We start from the raw sequence: 22,006 nt of genomic DNA on the forward strand, positions 1-22,006 counted from the left end.
GTTTGTTTCACAAAGTAAAACTTTTACCAGCTCTTGATCTCAGTGAAAATATTCTGTTAACTTTAAAAAAAAAAAAATATAGTTACCCTTTGGTTTTTGCAAACATTTTGAAGTTGAAGCCTGTTATGTTCTTGCATTTAGCATGCTCAGCAGATCATAAATTTTATTCTGTGTGAACGACACGTTATCTTCAAAGCATATTTTTCTCTTGCATTTTTCATGTACAGTTTACTACAGCTCAGCCTGGAAATATGTTAAATTCATAATCATGAATAGTATGATGGATAATAGTGAAAATTTCAAATATTGTCAGTGCATATGTTGACAAATCTATTCCTCTGGAACCCTGGTCAGTAATAAGTTTATTTTAAAGGCTGCAAGGAATATCTTCCCAACAGAGCCTTCTATCCCAACCTCTTGAGATCCCAAACAGAGAAATGTTGACCCAAGTTGACTAGATGCTCACCAAAGTGAACTTTAAAATTTCCTGCACTTATTTGCTGCTTTTTAAAAAGGAAATCTGTTTTATCCTTTGAAATAGGTGCATGTCCACCTATTTATTTTCTTCATTTTCCTCTCCATTTATTTTTTTATCAGGAGCCTCAGCTCTCTGTTTTTCCAGGTAAATCTGAAGAACAAGTCAGAAGAAAGACAACAGCAGAAGCTTCTACTATTATAATGACATTTTACAGCACATTTCCTGTTAAAATACTACAACAACCTAAACCAAAAAGTGTCAATGAAGTAGCACAAAGCTTATTAAACTAATTACAATTATCATTTTCATCTTTAAAGGTATGAACAGGTCTTTCCAAGCACCCCCTCCAAAGCAGGTGAAGCATTTTCAGAGCCACGGGTCTCCCCAGCCCCCTCCACCCCCCAAATTCAGGTCAGGCTTGGTAGCCTTGTCCACAATCTTTGTTCACAACAAAAAAAATGGGACAGGACAACCTTCCTACATCCTTGAAAACAGCTACTTCACCCTTTGCTTCCTCACTGCACCTCAAGAGGCCGAGAGAAGTAGCCCATAGCAACAAACCCACTGATGAACCAAAGCTTCCTCTAATTATCCCCCCAAAAACCAAAGCCAAACCCCAAAAAAACAACAAAAATCCTCATTTTTTACTAAATTTTTCAGACACAATTCATATGCCACAGTGACATGTGGAAGGAATCAGGCATTCCCCCCCACATTGTAAGGGAATGGTTATTGAGGTAAAAATAAATAGGTCAAATTTCAGCCCAAATGATGGTGGCCACTGAAAACAAAACTGAAAAAAGAGATGTAGGACAACAGGAAAAAAAGTCACCTCAGGGTCTAAATACAACATGATCAAGGCATAAATTGAATTATTCCATTCTACTTTCAAAGATCACGCTGCCTAATTGATGTCATTGCTGGTTCAAGATTCATTCTGTTCAGACAAAAGAGCAATTATTATATAATTTATAGCCAGAATTCACCCCTGATCACAGTAGCTGCTCCTTCATGATATATATCTGTGCCCCTTGCATCCAATATATTTAAGAAAAACAAAATATAAAACCATCTCAGTCTACCCACGTTTAATTCCACAAGAGGCACGTTCAAACCCAGAGTCTTCTCTTCTGTAAAGGGTGGGTTTCACTACTGCCATCAAAAGCAATTGTTTTATCTTTCAAAAATTATAGTGAGTAAAGGCAAAATTCTACTTCTCTGGAAGAAGTTTTTTTAAGTAAAAGTTTGAATTGAGAAAATGGAAATTTTACCAAGGCCACAAACACGACCAACCTGATCTGCCTTCTATTTATACCAGATTTCAGTGTGATGTACAACACCCCAATTTATAATTAGGCAGGATAATCCAGTCCTAAGTTTTTTCCTAATACATCCCAGCTCCGTTTTGCCATCCTCAAAAGCAACTCTGAAACTCCCAGGCACCAGCAGTAAAAGCCCTTTCTGAGAAGGTAACACACAGAGAAAAGATCAAACTGGAAATGAAAAGCAGATGCACTTTGATAAGTGGATTATAATGAAGTGTGGCTCCATGTTTCATACCATTTATTAATCCAGTCCCACTTATTTACACTCTGAATCAGCAGCATAATGATTTCAAAGCTGGAGCACAGCCAAAACTCACATGCAGAAATCATTAAGAAGTTAGGTGGGAAGATTGGTGGTGGTTGGGTTTTGGGGGCTTCCCAATGAGATTTAGAAGATCAAACCTAAAGTACTTGTAACATAAGATGAAGCGTGGAAGTAAAACTAATTTTTGAAAGGGAATAGGTGGTATGAAAAAATAACTGGAGCCTGACTCACCAAGTCATTACAGCCCCTCTAAGCTTGGAGGAGTTGGCACAGAAGACCTCTCAACATTAGTGCTGATGCAGTTGGGGAAACTCCATTTTTTCCCAGGCAGCACCCCTGTGTTGGTCTTAAGTTTAAGAGAATAAAACTCAAAATACTGTAGAAGCAGAGAAGGCAGGAGTTTCAGCAAGACAAGGAAAAGCTGGCAAGCAGAGCACGTAGGTCATGGTGGGGAAAGCATATGATGAGACAATGCCTCCACAAAGGTTCTCCAGCCTCTCATAGAGGGTTTTCTTGGACTTCTTGAAGGTCCACGCTTCCTCCTGCAGTAGTGTTTTGGCAAGTCAAAGCTGTAAAAGTGTACAAAAGGTATAAAAATAATAAAAAAGTGTAAAAAAAAAAGTAAGTTTCTACTTTGCAGAAAAATCTAGCACTGGTTGGCAGCTCCTTCCTGGCCACAGCACACTCCTGCCTCCAAGAGCACCCCTGCCCCTTGTATTTCCAAGATAATGGTCCCTGAAGATGTTGAGGCAACCAAGGGATCAGGAATACTTGGTTTAAAGGGACACAGATATGGAAATGCTGTTGGAGATGCACTCATGCAGGAAATGTATTTTATTTATCCCCTGCTGCACAATGCCCAGTTCATGTCATGCACTGCATTTGTCATCCCCTAACCTCTCTCTCCTCTTCCTCACCTGAAAAAAAGATGTTCACACAGCAAGTGAGAAACGTAGAATCCACTTTGTCATTATTTGGCAACTGGATGAGAAGCTCCCCCACCAATTCTGCCTTGAAGAATGTCCACAAAAAAATTCCTCCCAGCCAAACGCAGGGAGTTCATCCCACTGGGAACGGATCCTGGGTGATATCACCCCCAACAACACCCCTGGCTCCTTCTGCAGGAGCAGGAGCTGCTTGGCATGGCTCTGCTCTCTTCAGGCCTTGCTTTTCACAGCCACACCTGGAATATTGTATGCAGTTCAGGCACTTCATTACTGGAAGATAGAAACCAACTGGAGGAAGGCCAGAGAAGCGGAACGGAAATGATTAGAAGCCGGAGGGAGTGATTTAGCAAGAAAATTTAAAGTAGCCCTTTACCCGCCTGGAACTCCTCTGATAATTAGAGAGGGGAAATGATAACAGCCTAGTTCAAGTCTCCAGTCACGTGCTTTAAGCCCTTTTTGCCTGGGGCACTCGAGCACGTGCCTAGTTTTAAGAATAAACACATAAAGATTTTGATTTGATGAAGAGAGTAATATCAAGTATAAAAAATTTAGGCTACGTACCAGTGGAAATCCTCCCAGGAAGGAATTATGCCTGAGCCACCATAAAAAAGGGAGATTGTGTTATTGGAAATGTCACATTTTACTGGTGAGAATGGGGAGAGTTGTTCACAACTCAAGTTTCTTTTCCAGCTATTCAAAAGAGTGTTAGAACATCCACAAGTCTTTGCCAAAAACGTGTAACATGAAGTTATCTTGTCCAGGTAAAGACTAAGCAAACATTTTTTTTCCCCCAGATTCTGTTAAGATGGGTGGAACAGTTTTGAAAAATGAGAAATTCTATCCCAGCAGGGAAGGAACTGGATTCTCCTAGCTCCTCATGCACTGGCATTCTAGGAAGTGATTTTTAGGAAGGCAGCGTTTTTGTTGAGCTGTCAAGCAGGGCTCTACTGAAAGACACTTTAAAAGTCATGGAGATGCTGCCAGCCTGATGTAGGGGATGGGTGATTACCCCTCACACAGGGTTTTGCATGCAACCTGGGAAAAAAATCCCAAAGAAAATCAAACCCAACCCAACAAGTGCGAAAATCCACCAAAAAGTAAAATAAAAAAGGCACAAAACCCAGCTGCAGGCAGCCTGCAAACAAGGCTGCTGGGATGCACCTTGCTCTAGATTCCCCAAACAACATTCCAGGCCAACAGCCCTGTCTGGGCACGTAGGATTCCTGAGCCCCTCTACCAAGAGGTGAGGCCTCCCAGAAATCTTATCATCAGGGTAAACCTGTGCCTCCAGCCCAACCCCCTCCACCTAGCTGGGGCATAAAGTGGTTTCCTGATGCTCCAAATAAGCCAAGTTCATAGTTTCACCCTGGAGAAATACCATGGACAGGTTTTGAGTTCATAAATAGGGAAAAAATAACCCACAAACCTACAAGAAAGGGGAGATTTGGGTCAAGACAGGAGTCTGCAGTGTCTACTGGCCAGTCAGCATCTACTCCAAAATTGTTGGAGATGTGTATTTGTTGATGTAATTGTAGTTTTATGCTACAATTTCTGCAATACTTTTAAAATCCAACGTTCCCCTGCAATCTACATTTAGATTTATGAGATAAGAACTGGTCCCAAGTCAACAGGTCTCAGCTTTAATGCCTTGATTCTGTCTGAGGCTTTAGGGACGTGCTGCAGCCCAGTTTGAGAAGTTTGGCAGAAGGCAAAGGGGCTGCATGGTTGATCACTGCTTTCACTACTTAGAGATACTTTTTTCATCTATAAGCCTGAGAGTCCTACTCTGGGGACTTTCTTTGTAGAGCATGTGTCAAAACCAATCTGAAAATGGGCTGAAATCTGTCAAAAAAACAGATTATCATCAGTGGATCTTGTAGGACTACAGATAGTTAAGGTTGCCTGACATTTCTCATTTTAAGACCTCATTTTCTACTGCTTATAACTTTACCACACATTAGCAGTGAGGGCTGAGATTTTCCATGCTGGATGTCTGCCTGGGGGTGAATTTTATTTTGTGAGTTTAAGAATGTATCAGCTCCAAGCACCGAGTTCAGTGCAAAGGAAGTTTGTGAACAAGGCTAGGGAGAAACATGTTGGTTTTTCCCTCCGTGTTACATTTTTCACAGACATATTTGAGAAGCTCAAGAGCCTTCACACTTTGAGACAAGACCCTTTGAAGCATCACTGCTCTGATACCACAGATGTGCCTTTTGCCATCTCATACATTATCACTTAAAACTCTAACGGATCACAGTATAAAAGGCTGAGAAGTTGCAGTTTGTACGTGACGTGATTTGCAAAGGTTTTGGTGAAGGTTGGCTACCCACCTCCAAACTTCCCTTCTGCAAAGAGCATGGGCCAGGGCAGGAGGTCTGAGCTGAGCCTGTGCTCCAGCTGTCCCTTTTTCCCATGCTGGGTGATGTTTTGGCACGAGGACTCCACGCAGAAACCCCCCAGGACACTTTCAGGACGTGGCAATGGAAGAGCTCAGAGGGAAGAGGAACAAGGTACTGGCTGTGAGAGCAAAGGAACCACCAGGAGCTTCACAAGGAGACAGGAGTTTGAGGAGGTAGTAGGCATGGAAAGAGAAAGGCTCCAAAAAAAAGCAGTGGAGGAGGAAGGAGATGCAGGCAGTGGGATACTGGAGAAGCTGGGGAAGAAAGGAGATGCTCAGGAGAGACTGACAGTGTGGAAGCTGATAGATAAAGAGGAAAAGAAAAGGTCCAGAGGTGAGTGCTGGCCAGAAGCAGAAGGGGCAGGGGTAACAGATGGGTAGCAACTGGACAAAGAGAACATTATTTGGGGACAGAAAGCCAAGAGAATCTCTCTCCCTGCACTGTTCTACACTGCAGGATGCAGGAAATCTCAAGTCCCCTACAAGATGGTGCAACCATCTCTACTTTACACATTGGAAACTGAAGCCAAGAGGGTAAGGCCAAAAATATGAGAAGTGTCTCCTAAGGCACTGAGCCTGACCTGTCATTCCCACAACTTGGTTTTTTAGGAGTGTTTAGTATTTTTGAGAGAGTTTGCTTCCCAGGGAAGTTGAGAAGCCCCTGACTGGGGTACTGGTCTCTATGGAACACACCCCCTGGAAGGGAGATGGATTACTGACCAAAAAAGGAGCTCCAGTGCCCCATCCCCACGTTAAGGACACACTCCTGAAAGAGCCTGCTCAATAGAACACTGCTCTCCCCCCTCCAGGATGACATCAACCTTAATTAGGTAACTGGCCCAGTGGCTTTGATTGCTTCGATTGGGTAAACACGTGTCAGGGATTGATCTATCATGAAGATGAACTTTGAAGAGGAGTGGTCATGTTTCAGCAGTGGAGCAGACACGTTTGTCCCTGCCTGAGGATGAAGGAGTAAATGTAGAAGTTGGAAGAGATCCTCTTCTTTGCTCAGCTGGTGATTGCTGACCTCTTGTTTTTCATTAGAGCTGGGAAGTGGTCAGTTAACCCTCCTCATTAAGCCATCAAGTGGGATTAATGTGCTGCTCCCCAACAGGGTCAGGCACCAGGAGAAACCCACGGAGGGTTTCTGGTCCTTTTAAATGCTTGTTAGTTAGAGTTGTGCAAAATAAAGTTAACCAAGCACCAAGAAGCCATGGTTCTGCTGAGGGTCAAGGGTTTCCAGGAAACAAAAGGTACAGTATGCTTACATACCATAAAAAAACACCCCAAAAAACCCTGACAGGCTGATTAATGGATATGCAGATTCAGGCTGGATGTGAGGAAGAAGTGCTTCCCCATGAGAGTGGTGAGACCCTGGCATGGGTTGCCCAGGGAGGGGGTTGAGGCCCCATCCCTGGGGGTCTTTAAGGCCAGGCTGGAGGAGGCTCTGGGCAGCCTGATCTAGTGGGAGGTGTCCCTGCTCATGGCAGAGGGGTTGGAACTGGGGGATCCTTGTGGTCCCTTCCAACCCTGACAGATTCTGATCTGTTTTAGCAGAGGACTTTAGAGCCCTAATGGCTCAATGGTTGGACATGATGATCTTAGAGGTCCCTTCCAACTTAAATGATTCTATGATTCTATGATAATTTGACCAAACTGAATAAACACAATACCTGCAGTGCACTTATGAACTGAGAAAAAAAGTTCACATCTTAAAGAAACCAAAAGGAAGCAACAGATGGGACTTCAGCCACCAGACAGATTTTGGATTATAGACTGTATAATCCACAGGGATGTGGATTTTGGAATACCCCCACCTGCATTGTGTGGCAGTATTTTAGATCTGTCTGCCTGCTGGATTTAAGTGGGAACTCTTCTTGAAGAAGCACACAGTGTTTCCCACTTTTTTTTTCTTGGTAGCTTACTGTTCCTACACTATGAGCTTGTTATTGAAGGTTTCAAGGACAGAAAGAACCAAGATTCTCCCATTCTTAGTGGAATTATAACAGAAAATACAGCAAGTGTGAGAATGGCAATAGGAAGGGTTGAAATGAAACTCAGAAAGATGAGACCATCCTTCAGTTCTCTATTTCTGGAACATTTTCTAGCTCCATGATAAAAGGGATGCTCAAAGTCATCAGGTTTACCCAAATACTATTAAAAAAAAATCTCTGCTGTTCAACCCTGTTGTCTCATCACAAAACTCTTTGAGCATGTCCTAATACATGTTTTACTTGTGCTTTTATGTCCTTCATAAGCTTTCCATGAATGACCTTTTATTATTAAACAGTCAGTGAAAGATCTCATCCTTGTCACATCTCCTCTTCCTGCTTTTAAATTAATAATTAATATGGAATAATTGGTAGGTATTCTGTCTACATTTCTTACGTGGATTCCTTCACAAACCAGAAGTGAAACAAGAAAAAAGAGGCAGCTCAGGGTGACCACTGCATCCAAGTGCTTACACCTTCTTCCAGCACCCTGATTTATTTGATAAGGCAGTATGCAATGCTGCTGTATTAAAATCTACATCTACTGTACTTGACAGAGTGCCTGCTGCCCTACATTCAGCACAGAGTTACCTGCATGATGACACTGCAGAAGTATGAGGATGTGAAACACCCCTTGGAGTTCTCAGGGCTCTGGGAAACATTTGGATATCTAGAATTCAACTGCCTGGCTGTGGGCACCATCATTAACAAGCATCCTCCCTAAAAACATATGGATCTACATCCTGATGGTTTCCTTCAGGAATAAGGTGCTGTTGCTGCAAAACAGTCTTCCCATTGTTGCTAAAAAGCTCCAATTAAAAATAGGTTAATGTCTCCTTCTTCCTTTTTTTCCCCCTAATTTTATGACCAGTTTAGTATGCCAGTGCACACAACCTAAGAAGGACTACTTATTATTTTTTTCCCAATAGTCCATCATTATCATTCTGTTGTATCAGAGAAAATTAGCACCTATCAGTGACATAATTTCAAGCAGCATTGTTAAGAGTGGCATTTGCATGCAGGATATTGCATATGGGCTCACCCAAGTCTGTTTGCTCAGTCCACGTGGTAAAATGGACAAATAAATAATTGAATGCTTAGCACCAAATATGTAATTATTCTTAGAAAAAAGCAACAGAGCACAAGTCTGTGAAAGTACATGTAATAATAATCATCCACAGCTAACTACTCTAGACAAAAAATGCCCTTTCAGAAAGGGAATAATACAGTTAGGCTCCCAAAATGTTTATAGAAAACTTGTATAAATGCCCAAGATTTCCAACTACAGCACTACTGCACTTCTTACCCACAGGCATGACCTTGAAATGAAGAATGTCCTCCTAGCCTGATGAAGGAAAGACTTAACAAACTACTTGTGCAGTGCATGGAGGTGGTTTGCAAACCTTCAGACTGCCCTTTAAATTGCTCCTGTTGAAGAAAGTTCCAGCTCAGTTGTTCTGCTCTGTTCCCACACGGAGTTATCAAGCTCAGAAAGCAGCATTCCCTTTTTTTAATCTCATCCATCACCCTGCTCTGGAAGAAGCATTGCTGCTCTGACGTGGCGAGGACTGTTTGCCATATGTCTGCTTCCAGGACACGAGCTGCATTAGTGATTTGGGACAAGGAAAGGAATGAAGGAGTGGGTTTTGCAACAGCAAGTCTCAAAACGTCACAGCCAGGCCCTTTCTGTGTTAGAACTCCATGTGAAACAATTTCCAGATAAAGGAGTGGGATTCATAGATGGGAAGATGGGAGAAAACCTGTCGTGGCTTCAATCAACGTAAATGTGCCACGAAGAAGAGAGGAGAAAACTCCACGACTCTGGATATGATTTTCAGCAAGAATCAAGAATTACAAGCAAATGAGACAAGATGTAGAACTCTGACCCAACTGCATTAATGCTGGTACTATTAATGCCTGGAAAAGGTGTGAAACATTAAATAACAAGAATTCAAAGCACTCTATTTAACAGAATGGTGAGTAACATATAAATAGCAACACCTTTGGTTGGCGTCTTGCAAGACAAGCACCAAAAGTTCCAAAGAAACCCAATTTTCTTCTCACCCAAAGTGATCCTGTTCTTCTTGCTGCTGGGCATTGTGTTTTAAAATAATGCATCTTTCTGTGGCAGAGACTATTTCCATTTTGGTATTTTTCTCACCCTGTGACTCGAGAGTCTGCCCACGTTCTAAATCTCTAGAATAAATTTCTAAACTATAACCTTTCCACACTTATTTTCTGAGGCATTTATTTAGTCCTTTTCAATTTCTTGGGCTATTCTTTTCCAGAGGAGAGTCGCTGACTAGTTTCAATAAACACAAAACCCCACGGCCTAAAACATTAATTTCATTACAACTTTTTGTTCTGTTGATTAATCATCTGGTGAACTGTTGAAGAAAATCCGTAGATGGAGCTTTTGAAAAATTATTATTTAATAAATCAGAAAAAAATAATAAGTTAGGAAGCATGGTAGCCAATCTTGAGAGGTAGAATATCATTCAGTTTTGACAGAGGTTTTAAATGGGTCTTTCCCACCTGCAACCACATTAATAGGAGTGTAAGTCAACAGGAGATCTTCAGTAGGTCCAAGAAGAAGCCTGAGGCCCCTCCAGCAGTTATTGAGGCTTTGAGACTAATTCTTGGCTGTTCTTCTCCTGCACTCACTTCCTTTGGTCCAAGCCATTTCCTTTTCAACTGACAGATGGCAAAGCCCAACCATGTAAAGCAAATTTGAGAGTGGAAAAAAAATATCAGGGACATTTTCTAGGTGAGAATCAACCCGATCAAAGCAGATCCTTTTGCTTTGGAGCACAACAGTGGAGGGAGAGTCTGGAGCAAGGAAGGTTTACCCTGGGAGGAGGAGGATCAGCCTGGGAAGGATATAAAACCCAGGACATCATGGGCTGGAGCCAAGAGTGCTGAAGGAGCTGACTCCTGTCACTGAGAGACCACCTTTGACTCTCTCTGAAAGGTCATGGCAGTTGAGTGAGGTTCCCCAGGACTAGAAGGATGCAAGAAGAGCAAGAACACTTAATTCTTGGTCTCATCCATCCACACCTCTAGCTTACCCTAAGGACAATGTGGATGGTGATCTAGGATGGATCAGGGCCACAAAGTCAAAAGGACTCTTGTCCTTTGAGTCTACATCTGCATGCTACTGACAACAAAGTACATAAAGGATTACAGAGATTTAAAGAAGAAAGAAAGAGGAGAAAGTTAATGCCTGAGGCAGCTGAATGGTGCCCTGGAGAACTGGACTGCATCTCCTTTGCCATGGACTTACTTTATAATAAGAAGAAAAAAATCACTAATTATCATCCTTGTTTCCTGAATATTCCACTTGAGATCCAGGATCTGATTTACCATGGCTTTAAGTGATCCTAGCTGCACGTGAAATCAACTGGACTTGAACTTTGGACTTATTAAGTGCTATAAAACATCAAGTACTTCTGCCCCCTGATGTCCCTATCATAAACCATGAACCCCAAATCAAGGGCTATGCCTGAGCTTTAATTTGTGCCTTCACTCCTTGACCATAAAATAGGGCTAATAATCACTCCTCTTACCTTGTATGACAAGGGTAAATTAAACAATGTTTGTGAAGCACTTAGATATTACAGTGATGAGCCCCACAGAAAAGCTCTAAGAAATGAGTGATTAGGTATTCTGAGCAATTCCTGATGAATAGTAATCAGCAAGGAAAGCACAGGACTATGCACTGAGCAATGAGAAGAAGACAAGACACTGAAGAGCTGCTCATTAATTGAATGTTATCAAATCTGTTCAACGAACAAGGCAGAGATCTAATAGAAGAAGTTGTATGTGATTGGGTAATTAAGGCTGAATTAAAAGTCATTATATGGGGGGCAGATGAACAAAGACCAACAGGCCACTAGCATTCATTATTTTCATAGTTACTTGTGATGCTGCAAATGTGGCTTTTTTCTAACAGAAGAAGCCACCAAGAAGGGCAGGAAGGGGTGGGAGAGGACACAACACCCCCAGGTGGTCCTCTAAGCTCTGAGGTGGGAGAAGAAAGGGTCTGCCATGCTGTCTGTGAACAGGAACAAGTTCTACTGGGCACAAACAATCCCAAGCACATGCTCTGTACAAAACTTCTGGTTGCTCTTAGCGTGGAGAAGGTGCACACAAAACCCCCCCATCATCATCATCATCATCATCACTCTTGAAATAGGTGGGGACTGACTGACCCACGTTCCCTTTCTTAGACCCTTGGATTTGGCAACTTGGCTGTGGGAGTTGGCAACAATTCTACAGGTTAAACCCATGTCATAATCCTGTCTTACAGAATTTCCTCTCCTTAAACAACGAAGAGCTGCAGGGCTTCAAAGTTGAACGTGGGTCATTTTTGTTTCTTAAAAAAACCCAAAACCTGAGAAAACTGCCTCGGTCGAAGTCTAGAGTTCAAACCTAAAGGAGGCACCTCCCAACCTTCAACCACCTAAAATAATAATAATAAAAAAAAAAGGCTGAAATCCTGGCTTCTTTTAAGGCAATGGGAGATCTGCCATTACCTTTTCCCACTCTATTTATATCCAAGATACCAGCAGATGCCTCCTTCCCTCTGTCTATAACAGACAGATCTGGATGTACATTTTATCTCCTTTTTTTTTTCCCCCCTGTCTGGAGACTGTTTTCCCACCCTCTTCTTTAAAATGGGATTAGGGAGCACAAAAAGACGTTTTGTTTTCTGGCTTTAGGTATTTATATATTTATTTTGAAGGTTTTATCTACTTTCAGCCACAACACTGCAAAACTCCTTATCTCTACAGTTGTCTCACCGAAGGCACCTTGCAGGATTATCCTCTTTTGGCTCTTAACTACTTAACCTAAGATGGGAAGAGCCTTTTCAGGCTCTAAACCTCGAGTGTTGTAGAAGTGCTGTTTGCTATGGGAAGAGAAAATTAGAACATGGCTTTGACAGGCTGCTGAGGCACAGAGATAAAAGCATTTTAGGAAGTGGCATGTCTTAAGAAGTAACGTAGCTGTAAGGAGCTAAAGCACCTGACTAAGGATGTTTTATGATATTTTATATGCTTTATGCTGTTTGATCTAGAAGATCTTGAACATAGATTTATGTCCAATTGCAAACTCCCATTTGAATGTTTGTTCATGCTTCAGTCATAGAATCATAGAATCATTTAAGTTGGAAGGGACCTCCAAGATCATCCAGTCCAACCCTTGAGCCATTAGGGCTCTAAAGTCCTCTGCTAAAACAGATCAGAATCTGTCAGGGCTGGAAGGGAGCACAAGGATCCCCCAGTTCCAACCCCTCTGCCACGAGCAGGGACACCTCCCACTAGATCAGGCTGCCCAGAGCCTCCTCCAGCCTGGCCTTAAAGACCCCCAGGGATGGGGCCTCAACCCCCTCCCTGGGCAACCCATTCCAGGGTCTCACCACTCTCCTGGGGAAGAACTTCTTCCTCACATCCAGCCTGAATCTGCCCACTGCCAGCTTTGCCCCATTCCCTCTAGTTCAGCCAGGTTGTACTAGGGATCACCAAAAAAAACCCCCAGCACCACAGAGTCCCAGAAGCCAAACCAATTTCACTTCAGTGATAGAGGATTTCTCAGTAGCCAGGCTCTCACTGGATGGGATTACCAGCAAACATAACCAACCATGAGGTCATCTGATGAGTTCTGGGGGTGCCTGCAGAGATTTAGCTGGATGGGGTAGAGTTATTTTAAAAAGACTCCACTCTCCTGAGTTCTTTTATGAACTCAAACCAAGAAAATTCATTGCAGCAGACAGATGTTTGTCTGTGAGTATAAATACAAAGCAATTCAAAGCCTTATTCAAGATCTGAGCACTTTACATCCATTTTGAAAAAAAGACTTGGTCATCCACCATCATTTCAAGTGGAACATCCTAAAAATCAATCACTTGGTTCATCCTCCTTTTCACTACTCCTATTTCCTTCCATTTTAGAGTCAGATGAGCTCTCCAGCCTTAAAAGGACACAATAATAACCAGAAGAAGCCCTTTTTGCTTATCTGTCATTAGGAAGAATAAATCAGATAAAAATCATATTCCACATCAGTTCCTTCTCTCATGCTCCATCTCCAGGAGGTATTTAAATCCTTCTGGATTCCCTAAAAGTCTCTCTTTTTGGTGGTTTGCAGCCTTCTCAAGAGATCAGAGTACCTAATGTAGGTTTTTTACCCATTTGCTCTTATTTCAGCACAATTCTTAGTTCAAAATAAATTCTCCTCCTGCTCAAGTTGCCTCTTCCTCAACTGTGAAATATTTATAGCCAGCAATCACGTCCCAACTCAGACTCTTTTGGGGGAAGCTAAAAAAAGCTGAAGGAATTTAGTCACCTGATAGAAGATAAATTTTTATTCCCCAGATCATTTCAGAAGCTCTCCCAACGTGTTTACTGGACTCTGAATCAAAGTGTCTGAACAAGCTGGTGGACCAGAAGGATAAGATGCTCCACAGAGCATCTTATATTGTATATATGGAGTTTCTATATTACAAGTGGCTCAGCCACCTTCAAGCTATTAACAAAAAGATTAATTCCTTCCCTATGCAGCCTATGGAAAAAAAAATCCATTCATTTTTTTAAGAAAAAAGCTGTTGAAGTATCCAAAAAGAACCCAAATTCATGATTGTGACACCTGCACTTTTGTTAGCTGAAATATTTGTGGCTACCTTAAACATCCACGGGGTCATCCCACCTCTGGGAAGACTCTGATCCACCAGAACATCACCCTGTGATGTGTTAAAGAAAGAAAACTCCTTTAAAAAGAAAAAAATGAAGACTGCAACTCAGTTTCCTGCCACGGAAGAATGCAAAAGAAATTGCAAATGCCAGAAAATTCTGGGGGAGGGGGGAAGAAATTATTAATGCTTTTGGGAAAGGAATGAATGTGGATTTTTATTCTCCTTGATGTATTTTTTTTCCCAATAATTTTCCTGTCCATTAACCAACATCTGGTTCTTCGTAGGACTGCGGTTGCTAAAGTTGCTCATTCTTTGAGTACTCAATTGTAATACACACATCATCCTTGATTAATTTTTTTTTCTTTCTTTTTTTTTTCCATTTTTTTCTTGTGTCCCACTTGTTGTTGCTTCATTTTCTTCCCCTTTTTGGTAAACCCTTCCAGCTCCTTCCTCCTACGACCCTTCTGAACTCCAAGCTCCAGTCACTAAAGGCAACCAGGAGCAGGAAAGAAGACTTCAATTCCATGAACAATACTGCCTGAAAACCAGGAAAAGCCCTTTTTATCCCCATAAAATCATGGAAGGCTGGTGGCAGCTTCAAACCTACGATGCCTTAATTATTTAAATTTTATTTTACACCTATTAACCATGGCATAGCAAGTAAGAGTAGCAGCTGCTCCATGATTTTGCCCAGCTCTCTTGCCCTCAGCAGATCACCCATCTGCTTCCTCTTCACCTAATATTTCTGTTTGATAGGTTGTAAAACAGATTCTTGCAACAGGTCAGGAGCAGAGTCGACTTCAAATCCCACATAGAAATTTCTATGAAAACATATGGACATCTCCAGTGAGTGATGTCAAATTTAGAGGGGCCACTGACCTTCTGAAAGTGGATAAAAGGAAAATTGCAGCCTGTGGTGAAAAAAAAAACACTGACTCCATTACAGGGAATGAACAGAAGAGTGAAGAACTGTATGTATAATTAATCCTAGTAATACAGAGCTACAGAACTCAGGGGTGTACACACTGCAAAATGGTGTGGAAAAGAAGGTATCAACTTCAGCTTCTACAGCAGAAAAAAATATTGCTGCTTTAAATGGTCCATAAGGAAAAACTTCCCTGATCACCACTAGTGTTTTCTAAAAGTCTTAAGTTATGCTAATTAAGGAAGTTATTTAAGAGCTCTGTGTTCTAGCATTTAAATTCTCATACCTTGATACTTTTTCTACTTCAGAAGAATAAAGATTTAGGAGGCACACACAGAGGGTTTAGTTCCTCTTTAGTTTCTCTTGGAGGGTGTAGAGAACCTTAGGAAGTTCTTACTTCCAATGCATTGGAAAACCATAAGAAGATTACTCAATTTCTGAAAAAAAACCAGGTTACACATCACTTTCTTTCTTGTGTGGCCTTCTGGAAGCAGAGAGTAGATAGAGTAGAGAGTATCCCTGGAATATTTTGCAACCAGCCCATTGCTAGAAGGTTGCACAGTGCTTTTAATTGCCCAAGAACTGAGCTTATCACCAGCGAATTTTCAGGCTGTCAACAGCTCACAATCCTTCCTGGGAAGATGAGTCTCTACAAGGCTGTTGGAGCCCTTTGGTCATGGCAAGAAGATCAACCCCAGTGCCTGGCCAGGCAGACAGAGTTACCCCAGGTGATGGAGAGCTTGGATCCTCCTTTTCAGAGCAGCTGGGCACAAAGGGAGAGGAAAACCAGCTCTTCTTTGAGGTTGTGCCACATCCCTACAGACTGCTACCCAAGAAATCTCATCCCTTCTGCTGCTGAAGCCCTGGAGAACCTGCTGTTCAAACACACAGTGGAGGTGGGATTTCTTTGTCACTAGGTGCACAGCACATTTACTACATCCAGGAGACCATTTAAATAAGGCAGCACCAGATTAGATCTTGAAGAATTTCCTTCAGCTCAATTCCCTTCTACTTTAAATAGGCAAAAAAGCAAATTATCCAGGTGAAAAAGATACAATTCTAGAAACTTTTGTTGCTGTGACTTGTTTCTGACTTGAGAAAGCAAAATTAGCTTTAATGCAAATCTCCTGGAGCAGAAGTCAACAGTAAAACTTGATATTTACTGAATGTTGTATCTTTGTATTTAAAAAAACTGTTAAAGTAGCTTTTTTTTAAGTAAAAACTTGTATTTTAACTACATTTTCAAAATGTATTTCTGCACCCAATTAGAGAGTAATCCTGTCCTAGTAATCATAGCTAATATGATATAATTTGTTAATGGTTGGACTTGATGATCTTGGAGGTCCCTTCCAACCTAAATGATTCTATGATTCTAATTCTTCCATTTTAAGCAGACAAAAGTCTTCCAACAAATAAGCAAAATAACTGGGAGGAGATGATAATTTCTGCTGCAGTCCTTAAGCACCACTGAGAGATGAAAAAAAACACCCTTTTTTCTACCTTCAAACTGAAGGAAGAATGAAAGATTATCTTACAGCAATTTAAGATGTGATTTAAATTTTGATTTAGGACAGATTACCTCATACTTGTCTGGAACTTGAACAAATGAAGACTAAAAATGCAGAGCATACGTAAGAGCAGCTGTGATTTTTGACTTCAAGCCTGTGACTCTCCTCCAAGAAAGCTGGTTCAGTGGAAAAAGAGAAGACAAGACCAGCCAGGTGCTTTAGGTTTCCTCACAAGATAGTGTGTTTTCAGCACATGACTTTATTAGGGATCATAAATCCAAGTTTCAATTACCTTCTGATCGGCCATATCTGTCATTGAGAAAATCAAATATATTTATCCTAGGTAAAAATAGATTATAAATATGAAAGTCTTCACTTTTTCAGTGACATCATTTATCCTTGCTTTTATGGTTAAAAGATTTTGGCATTTGCAGATCAAATTTATATTAATGACACCATTGCATGTCCTCAGAGCAGATGCCTGTTCATCCAGTCACTCAGCCAAAGGTTCATGCTTATTCCATACCAAAATCCTGCACGTTGCTGATTTATCCTCCCTGTCATGAATTCCATCTGAAATTGCTTTTGAAAGTTCACCAGTAAACCCAATTCGATATTTTTTTTTTGGTCTACAGCTCATAAATTCATTAGACACTTTCTGCAAGCCTCCCAAAATAAGTCTCACTGGGAATACACTTCCCAAATTGATGATTGGAAGGGCAAGCTCCAGTCTGGTTGTTGTTGGGTGCTTTTTTTGGTGTGAAATTCCACAGCAGTTGGTCCTTTTCTGTTACAATCCCCCCGTTTGATCTCAGAGGAGCACAAAGGAACTGGCACTCAGAAGCTGTTCAAGGTGGGCTGACAACAGGAGCAACTCCAGCCAAGCCCCAAAGAGATGGATGGTGTGCAGTGGTGTCTCCCCCTCCAAATCTCTTCTTTCCATGTTTTTTGACATGAGACCATTTTTCTCCCCACTTCATAGAGTGGTTTGGGTTGGGAAGGACCTTTAAAGGTCATCTAGTCCAACCTCCTTGCAATGAAGCCCAAAGAGCTGGATGGTGTGCAGTGGTGTCTCCCTCTCCAAATCTCTTCCTTCCATGTTTTTTGGCATGAAACAATTGTCTCTCCACTTCACAGAATGGTTTGGGTTGGGAAGGACCTTTAAAGGTCATCTAGTCCAACCTCCTTGCAATGAAGAGGGACATTTTCAAGTCAACCACTTGTTCTTGCCCTTTGGCCTGAACACCAGTTGCTCTCTCCCATAATTTTCATGCCACCATACCTTTTGAAGGACTATCAGTATGTCACTTTTTAATTTAAACTAAATAAAACTTTAATTTCATCAGTAGAAAAGAATGACCAAAAGCCTCTTCCCCTTCAAAGGGAGCTGCTCCATTCAAAGAGGGCACAAACTCAAACACTGGAAGCTCTGTGTGAACATCAAGAAGGACTTTTTTTTACTGTCAGGATGACCCATGACTGACAGAGGTTGCCCAGAGATGCTGTGGAGTCTCCATCCTTGGAGATGTTCAAAAACTGGATATGGTCTTGGGCAACTGGCTCTAAGTGGCCCTGCTTGAGGAGCGTGTGTTGGACCAGATGATCTCCAGAGGTTTTACTGGTTTCTTTTGTAATAAAATCAATAATACAAGCACTTAAAGCACAGAGCTTTGAGCCCAGAGCTGAGACATGTCCAGGGTCCACATCTAAAGTATTTCTTCCTCTTTGATTTATTTCTTATCATGCTCTGAACCACCATAGTTTAAAAACCATTCTCATGAACTTACACAGAATAATTACTGCAATTATTTCCTTTAAAGCAGGAAACCTTGGGATATGGTGCAAGCCAAATTTTCAGTGTTTGTGCAACTACCTAAGAGGAGGTTGTGGTGAGGCTGGTGTGGGTCTCTTCTCCCAAATTACTGATGATAGGAGAAGAGGGAATGGCCTCAAGTTGTGCCAGGGGAGGTTTTGGTTGGCTATTAGGAAGAATTTCTCCCCTGAATGTTGGGAGGAAGGTTGGACCTGATGATCTTAGGGGTCCTTTTCAACCACAGTGATTCTAAAAAAATGTATTTTAAGCTAATTTTAAAAGTCTATCTTCCACTTTTAGAGATGACAGAGTTGTTTTGCCTTTTGGTAATTACTGGTAATTTTTAACTACATGTTTAAATGCATTTCTATACCCCATTAGAGAGTGATCCTTTCCCAGTAATTTTGGTTTCTGAGTCTTGGAGAAGTAGTCTTGTATTTTGTTGTTCTCCAAAGGGATTCCTTGGTAATTTTTATTGAATTCCTGTAAAGGTGGATAGGGATATCCATCAGGAAGGATGTCAAATGAGAGTGGGAAATGTAGATACACAGTTCCCTGAAATGACAGTGATGGAAGACTGGGAAGGGAGCTTTCCTGGAAGGCAGGAAAGGAGGAAGGAAGAGAATAAAAGCTGCTGTCACTTCACACAGGAGGTGCAAAACCTCACGACCACCACAACAAATTCAGAGGCCAACTTAGACATGGAAGACCCACCCGTGATGTTGTTGTGTGGAAGCACATGGAGGAAATCACCCAAAGGAAGTTTTTCCAGTTCATATGCTACAAATTAAGCCACTAAAAACCTCCAGGAAGACCTTGGGGAATGAAGGCACCAAGGTCAGCTACTGGACAAGAGAAAATGCCTTCAGAAGGGAGAAACATTTTCCCTGTCCTTAGAACTTTGGGAAGTTCATTTTCATTAGATTGACACTTCTGATGATAGATAAATCCACTGATAAGAGAGGTATTAGATGAAGTCTTGACTTCAGTGACACACAAGCCCTCCAGGTCTATTTAACAGAGACCTAAATCCTCATTGCCACCAGCAGCAGATTTAATGATCACAGAAGAAATTAATCACATCACACACTGCCTCATTCTTCTCAGTGCACAAGCTGGACACCATATTAAGGGCCTATTTTCCTCCTCCTAGTGTTTTTTTTCTTGAAAATATATCAATAAGTAGGTGCCACCTGCTTCATAAGCAGTTGTAAGAACATCTACTCCTCAAAGACTTCAAAAAAACCCATACAATATTTACAGCCTTTGCATGCCATGAACTTTTATTCTTTACAGGTATTAAAAACTTCATTTTTATCACTTGAAGAAGTTGCCTACAAGGTCTGTAAAGGTCAAACATATTCTTTTACCCTAACAACCCAAGTCACCAAGAGGCAAGACCTACCAGAGAGGTCTTGCAGCACTCTGAGTGATCCTGACTCCTCTCTATTGAGAAGGCCAGGAAAGAGCAGTTACACCATCATCAACATAAACCATCAGCAAAACACTCATGTCATCATAAAGCCACCAAAGTGTAGTCCTCATGAAAGTCCTCATCCCAAATGAAGAAACTAGTCTCTCAGAAAAGCACCATGACCAAGTCTTGCCTCCTCACCAGTCTGCCCCAGTCACTGTAAAGCCACTTCTTCTTTTGCCCAAGGACAAAGCAGCTGCACTGAGTCAAAAGCCCTGGGAGGTAGCCACAGGTACAACAATCCACTTGGAAGGGTGGAGAAGAAGCCTGGTCCACCAGTGCCATGAAGGGCAACACCACATCCTTCAGCAGGGCATCCATCACCAAACACCCTGGTATATCCTCCATCAATTATACACCTAATTAGAGATCATCCAACATCTTGGTGCAGGTTAACAGCACAGAATTTTATCAACAGCAGGAAAAACGTCTGTGGGTATAAATTTTTATTAAAATAATACAAGTTTCTTGTTGACTTTTGTGTTTTCTTACCTTCTACTGCTCTCTTGAAGAAAACTTTACAGCTGCCACACGTCACCACCCCATAATGACACCCAGATGCTTCATCTCCACACACCAAACACACTTTGGAAGGTCTTGAAGATCCAGTGGATACACTTCTCAATGAAGAGCTGGAATCAAAAAAAAAAAAGGCAAAAAAAATAAAAGCTATGAATATTTCACATCACACTGGCCGTAATACTAATTTCAATTAAGAATTTATAACAGGTCTGTTGCTCAGGGCACCTAACAATTGGGAAACCACAACTCTTTCTGCCACTGCCTTGTTGAATATATGAATTGCTTTAATTAGGAAGTGCAAAATTTTTATTGTCTGTTGTGAAACACCCAGAATGTATCAATGTTCATGTGAGGAGTTGCCACAAGGGCAGTGGAATTTATTGGTAGCAGATGATGAAAACTGAAAAGAAACAAAGCAACCAACCAACCCTTCTGGCAGCAGCCTGAGAGTGATAAATTTTCTTTCTTTCTGTTTGTTTCAAGCTTTACAGCTACAGGATACCTGTAAAAAACACCACTGAGACCATTTTATGAAGCAGCAGGGAAAAGTGGTAGGCACTCTCCTGTCCACACTCCTCCTCCCCACTACAGTGGTCCTAGAGCTTGTATCTAGTGTTTCTGTAATTTAACAGCTCATGAAGCTGTTAAATTGAACAGCTCCACAGTATTTTTGAAGCCTTTTTAAATCCTCCAAGTGCAGAAAACCCTGGTTTAGAGAGTTATGGTTTCTAAAGGCCCTACGAGTGTCTTCATGAAGTTATTTTCCACTAGCAACTGTAAGAGGCAGTGCTCTTCAAGAAGAAGTCATGTTTCCTGATGCTGTGAGTCTCCTCCTTCCCTCCTCTCCTGGAAATGCCACCCTAAGATGATAGAAGTTCAGAGAAAGGTGCCAGATACTGCAGGAGATGGAAGTTTTGGATCCCTCCCACACCTCTTCCACATGTCACTCCAGACCAAGGAGCATGACTCTCCTGGCCTGCAGCTTTCTTGGGACATCAAATCCAAATATGTTATTAAATGACAGCGTTGAGATGCTCATCAAAGTGTTCCAAAGGGTATTCCTGCTCTTGTCTGCTCACCAGTCTGTTAGATTTACTGGTTTTAGTCCTTGTGCTATTTATACTTTCATTACATAACCTCACACTACTTGATAATTGCTAGGGGATGGCATTAGCTCATCTGATATAAAGGAAAATCTCACCCAATCTGTGTTAAAATAAACTCTCTGTGCACCAGTCATATTTATACCTATACACAGGGTATCAATCTACCCCCAAAACCTTCTACAGGATTTGCCCAGGCTGCAGCTCTACAGTTGGATTTATTCAGGCAACAAACTGGGACCTTCTCCCTCTAACACGCTTCATACTGCAGGAAAAAAAACAAATATTAAGCCTCTCATTAAACAAAATCCCTCAAAAAGTGTCTGCGTTGTAGGTAAAATGTCAACAACCTGGAAAACTCAACTACTTTTTTTAAAAAATTCTTCTTTTTCATTGTAAATGATGATATTTTGCATCAAAAAAGAAACATTCCCATTCTGACCTACCCCCAAAATGTCTCGGGGCATTGTGTTTAATTTTGATGCTGCATATTCCCATTTCTTCATGAGAGGAGGAAAAGTTTTCCTAATCTTTCTACCCTACAAAAAGGGGGTGGGTTTGTTTTGGGT

General features: G+C 41.5%; 1 protein-coding gene across 1 annotated transcript in view; it reads right to left on the reverse strand.

Moving 5' to 3' along the window:
- LOC103782162 (mineralocorticoid receptor-like) overlaps window positions 1-20,444 on the reverse strand; it is a gene marked incomplete at both ends in the record, with an annotated part of 45,643 nt that extends 25,199 nt beyond the window's left edge. The window contains 2 exons of the mRNA XM_008949911.1: window positions 3,485-3,496; window positions 20,305-20,444. Coding sequence (XP_008948159.1) covers window positions 3,485-3,496; window positions 20,305-20,444 — 152 coding nt within the window. The remainder of the gene's footprint in view (window positions 1-3,484; window positions 3,497-20,304) is intronic.
- Between the last annotated feature and the right edge of the window lie 1,562 nt (window positions 20,445-22,006).

The sequence above is a fragment of the Merops nubicus genome, unplaced genomic scaffold, assembly GCF_000691845.1.
Source record: "Merops nubicus isolate BGI_N331 unplaced genomic scaffold, ASM69184v1 scaffold13531, whole genome shotgun sequence".
Taxonomy (NCBI): domain Eukaryota; kingdom Metazoa; phylum Chordata; class Aves; order Coraciiformes; family Meropidae; genus Merops; species Merops nubicus.